Source organism: Oncorhynchus gorbuscha, linkage group LG02, assembly GCF_021184085.1.
Source record: "Oncorhynchus gorbuscha isolate QuinsamMale2020 ecotype Even-year linkage group LG02, OgorEven_v1.0, whole genome shotgun sequence".
NCBI classification, from domain to species: domain Eukaryota; kingdom Metazoa; phylum Chordata; class Actinopteri; order Salmoniformes; family Salmonidae; genus Oncorhynchus; species Oncorhynchus gorbuscha.
The window spans coordinates 9,369,805-9,375,073 of record NC_060174.1 but is presented as its reverse complement, the minus strand read 5'-3'; the positions used below and the strand labels follow the sequence as shown (position 1 = coordinate 9,375,073).

At 37.4% G+C, this 5,269-nt stretch overlaps 1 protein-coding gene across 1 annotated transcript in view; it reads right to left on the bottom strand.

The window, feature by feature from the left end:
• The window catches only part of LOC123996795, an 11,385-nt gene extending 6,365 nt beyond the window's left edge, over positions 1-5,020 (bottom strand). Inside the window, exons 1-3 of the mRNA XM_046300501.1 lie at positions 4,845-5,020; positions 596-931; positions 79-243 (exon numbers count right to left, since the gene is read on the bottom strand). Of these exons, the coding sequence (XP_046156457.1) occupies positions 79-243; positions 596-931; positions 4,845-4,905 (562 nt within the window). The 5' untranslated portion in view covers positions 4,906-5,020. The remainder of the gene's footprint in view (positions 1-78; positions 244-595; positions 932-4,844) is intronic.
• Positions 5,021-5,269: the final 249 nt, after the last annotated feature.

Genomic DNA, 5,269 nt, shown 5'->3' with positions numbered 1-5,269 from the left:
TCCTCCCTAATTAAGGTGTCACCAACCTCATACTCATGATATGTATGGTTAGGGATAGTGATAGGGTCCCTTCAATACCTGTGCTCCTTTTGTAGGTCCAGCAGAACCAACCAAGCAGTCCGATTAACAGAGCTATGATTGTCACCCCCAAAACAGCAAAGATGATCAGGACATAGACATGGTTGGCGTTTCCACGGTCGCTGAAACCATCACCTGCGGCGTTAGAGGTGACTGATGGGGATTCTGGAATAGAAATGGCTCCTTAGGTGAAACTAGATGAGACAGTAAATTAAGGTAAAGCAGAGTAGGGTCATGCTGTCTAGAACATCAATCTTCAAGGAACACAATCTTGACCAAAGGCTTTAAAAGGTCCATAGTTAGCTCCTTTAAAATGGTTGCTTAGGTTGGTTTTGAATTTTTACAGATAGTACTTATAAAAAGGTTGTACATTTAGCTGGGTTCAATACAGGCTGGACGGACACTGCTTTAATAATAAAAATTAAAAACATCATGTGACATATCATGAAACCCCTTGTGCTTGACATTGACTGAGTTATAGACATTATACTGTGAAGAGAGCGATCTTATAGCCTACCTGCGGTGTTACCATTCGATTGAAGGATAAGCGACACCTCATTGCTTTTTAGCATGGGAGGATCTCTATTGATTTGGAACAACATGATCCAATACGTTCCGTTGTCAACTGATGTCAGATTTTGGATGAAGAAAGAGGCCTCTTTATTCTTAGAGAAGCAGAGGTGGCTTTGTAAGCAACAGCTGTGCACATCATGAATACATTCAGCAATCTTTTTATTATTTTTGTAAAGACCAATTGACCGATTACTAGATGCTGTGGACATGTTCTGAAGTGAGAAACGGATGGTGACCCCATGACCTATGATTCCCACCATTTTCTCTGCCCAGTTATGTCCTGAAAAAGAGAGAGGAAGTTGTCAACAAGTTAGGACATGACCTGATGATTTAGGTACACAAGATGTTTATTTTCTTCTTTTTTCTATAACTTCTATCTCCACCTGATTGCATAACACTAACTGTAAGTTGCTCTGGATAAGAGTGTCTGCTAAATGACTAAAATATTAATCATATTAATAATATTAAATATACATGTAAAATTATATTGTAAATTAATATTCTAATGGACCTTTAACATCTTTTACTTAAAAAAATTTTTTAAACCGATGTTCCATATGACTAATTTTACATTTATATTTAATATTATGAATATAATTTATATTTTAGTCATTTAGCAGACACTTTTATCCAGAGCAACTTAGTTAGTGCATTCGTCTTAAGATAGCTAGTTGAGACAACCACATATCACAGTCATAGTAAGTACATTTCTCCTTTAATTAAGACGTTATCAGCAAAGTCAGTGCTAGTAGGAAAAGAGAAGTGCAATATATTTCATCAAATATACACAGTGTTGTGTATATTTTCATCACTGTGCATACAGTATTTTTTTACATTTCCTGCATATTTATCTTATCCCAGGAACCCAGTTACCAGTTTTCATTGACTAGAGATATGATCCACAAATATTCCTTGGACAAAAATGTCTTCATTGGGATATAGAAAAAATAAACCAAGCAATATAAAAAAAAACATTTTATGATCAAAGTGGAATAAAAATATTACAAAAAATAGAATGCCTTTTAGAAGGTATGCGAGTGCCTTCAGAACATTTTAGAAGGTATGAGAGTGCCTTCAGAACCTTTTAGAAGGTATGAGAGTGCCTTCAGAACCTTTTAGAAGGCATGAGAGTGCCTTCAGAACCTTTTAGAAGGTATGAGAGGTAGAACCTTTTAGAAGGTAGTGCCAGAACCTTTTAGAAGGTATGCAGAAACCTTTTAGAAGGTATGAGAGTGCCTTCAGAACCTTTTAGAAGGTATGCGAGTGCCTTTAGAACCTTTTAGAAGGTATGAGAGTGCCTTCAGAACCTTTTAGAAGGTATGAGAGTGCCTTCAGAACCTTTTAGAAGGTATGAGAATGCCTTCAGAACCTTTTAGAAGGTATGAGAGTGCCTTCAGAAAGTATTCATACCCCTTGACTTATTCCACATTCTGTTGTGTTACAGCCTGAATTCAAAATTGATTGAATTTATTTATTTTCTCTCTCAACCATACCCTGAAATGACAAAGTAAAAACATGCTTTTAGAAATGTTGGCAAATGTATTTAAAATGAAATACAGAAATATCTACTTTACGTAAGTATTGACACCCTTGAGTCAATCCATGTTAAAATCCCATTTGGCAGCGATTACAGCTGTGGTCTGTCTGGGTAAGTCTCTAAAAGCTTTGCACAACTGGATTGTACAATATTTGCACATTGTTATTTTTTTTTTTAATTCTTCAAGCTCTGTCGAGTTGGTTGTTGATCATTGCTAGACAGCCATTTCCGAGTATTGCAATAGATTTTTCAAGACGATTTAAGTCAAAACTGTAATTAGGCCACTCAGGAACATTCAATGTCATCTTGGTAAGCAACTCCAGTGTACATTTGGCTTTGTGTTGTAGCTTATTGTCCTGCTGAAAGGTGAATTTGTCTCCCAGTGCAAACCAGATGCATGTTTTAGAATATTTGTGTTCTGTAAAAGCTTCCTTTTTACTCTGTCATTTAGGTTCGTATTGTGGAGTAACTACAATGTTGTTGATCCATCCTCAGTTTTCTCCTTTCACAACCATTAAAAACTCTGTAACTGTCACCATTGACCTCGTGGTGAAATCCCTGAGCAGTTTCCATCCTCTCTGGCAACTGAGTTAGAAAGGATGCCTGTATCTTTATAGTGACTGGGTGTATTGATACACCATCCAAAGTGTCATTCATAATGTCATCATGCTCAAAGGAATATTTGCAACAAGGCACTTTAGTAATACTGCAAAACATGTGGCAAAGCAATTCATTTTTTTTGTCCTGAATACCACACATTACTGATTCACTCGACCTATTTTCAAGATGTATAGAGGTGGCTGCCTCATGTTATGTGTATGGGGAATTTTTCAGGATAAATAGGGAAACAGAGTGGAGTTAAGCACAGGCAAAACCATAGAGGAAAACCTGGTTCAGTCTGCGTTTCACCAGACACTGGGAGATGAATTCACCTTTCAGCAAGACAATAACCTTAAACACAAGGCCAAATCTACACTGGAGTTGCTTACCAAGAAGACAGTGAATGTTCCTGAGTGGCCTAGTTTCAGTTTTGAAAGAAATCTGCTTAAAAATCTATGGCAAGACCTTAAAATGGTTGTCTAGCAATGATCAACAACCAATTTGACAGAGCTTGAAGAATCTTGATAATAATAATGGGAAATGTTGCAGAATCCAGGTGTGTAAAGCTCTTAGAGACTTGCCCAGAAAGACTCACAGCTGTAATCGATGCCAAATGTGCTTCAACAAAGTAGTGACTCTAACATTTATTAACCCAGGGGGTTGAATACTTGCATTACAGAGTATTTTGTGTAGATCTTTGACAACAAAAAGACAATTAAATACATTTTATCCCACTTTGTAACACAACAAAATGTGGAAACAGTCAAGGTGTGAATACTTTGGAAGGCACTGTAATAGTATGTGTGGGCTACAGAGATGAGGTAGTCATTTGAAAGTCATGTTAAACACTGTAATTGCACACAGAGTCCAAACAACTTGTTAGGCACATTTTTATTCCTGAACTTATTTAGGCTTGCCATAACAAAAGGGGTTGAATACTTATTGATTAAAGACATTTCAGCTTTTCATTTTTTATTAATTTGTAAAAATTTCTAAAAATATAGATCCACAGGTATTGTGTGTAGGCCAGTCACACAAATCTCAATTTAATCCAATTTTAAATTCAGGCTGTAACACAACAAAATGTGGAAAAAGTCCAGGGGTCTGAATACTTTCTGAAGGCCTACTGTACCCCAATTTTTTTGTAACCTTTATTTAACCAGGCAAGTCAGTTAAGAACATATTCTATATTCTTATTTTCAATGACGGCCTGGGAACAGTGGGTTAACTGCCTGTTCAGGGGCAGAACGACAGATTTGTACCTTGTCAGCTCGGGGGTTTGAACTCGCAACCTTACAGTTACTAGTCCAACGCTCTAACCACTAGGCTACGCTGCTAAATGCTATGGAAAACATGTCACTTTGTCAAATCATCCACAAGCAAAAAGTCACAAACACATTGGGATGAATTATACAGCCCATTTCGCCACTATGGCCTATTTATTGCCTCAATTCCCTTATCCTACCTCATTTGCACACACTGCATATAGACTTTTTTTTCTATTGTATTATTGACTGTATGTTTTGTTTATTTATTCCATGTGTAACTCTGTGTTGTTGTATGTGTCGAACTGCTTTGCTTTATCTTGGCCAGGTCGCAGTTGTAAATGAGAACTTGTTCTCAACTAGCCTACCTGGTTAAATAAAGGTGTTCTCAACTAGCCTACCTGGTTAAATAAAGGTGTTCTCAACTAGCCTACCTGGTTAAATAAAGGTGTTCTCAACTAGCCTACCTGGTTAAATAAAGGTGTTCTCAACTAGCCTACCTGGTTAAATAAAGGTGAAATTTTAAAAAATGAAATAAAAGTACAATCTTGGTTGTTCAGAGACATACCATACATACTCTGTGCTACTGAGTATCACCACCTCTGACCTGTGAGTTCGATGATAAAGAGTTGGGTTACTAAAGATCCTTTTCCTATAGTTTAAGTCATAACTTTTACAGATCAGGTATGTTTTATAAATAATAACCCTTCAACATTTGATCCGAACATACACAGTCACTGCCATTCTAGTAGGCTACATCGACAGTACATAGACGGAGGAAGATGGCCTACCGTTGAACAGCACGATGAGGACAACCAGTAAGAGAGGCTTTGGGCTAGAGTAGTAGAACATGATACACGACGACCGGATCAGAAGAATGGAGATTCTATATCCTTGGCCTAAATGATGTGTCTTCCCCGTCTGCCTCCACTCGTCTAACTCCTGATCTGTTTCTTCCTACCCTCACACTTGAGATCATAGTAAAGAGAGAAATGCTGACAGGAACTAGCCTCAACCCATATGTATGTGCAACTACAAGCACCTCCTGTGAACAAAGGCTTCAAAGGTTGTTCTGGGACTTGTGGTGCAGACTTCTGAGTGTCTCAAGTGTGCCAATAAAAGTCAGAATAATGTGTCAGTTAAAGAGATAGTTCACCTTAAAAGAAAAGTAGCCTATGTCAGACATTGTCATATCTCACAACTGTTTTGGAACCAA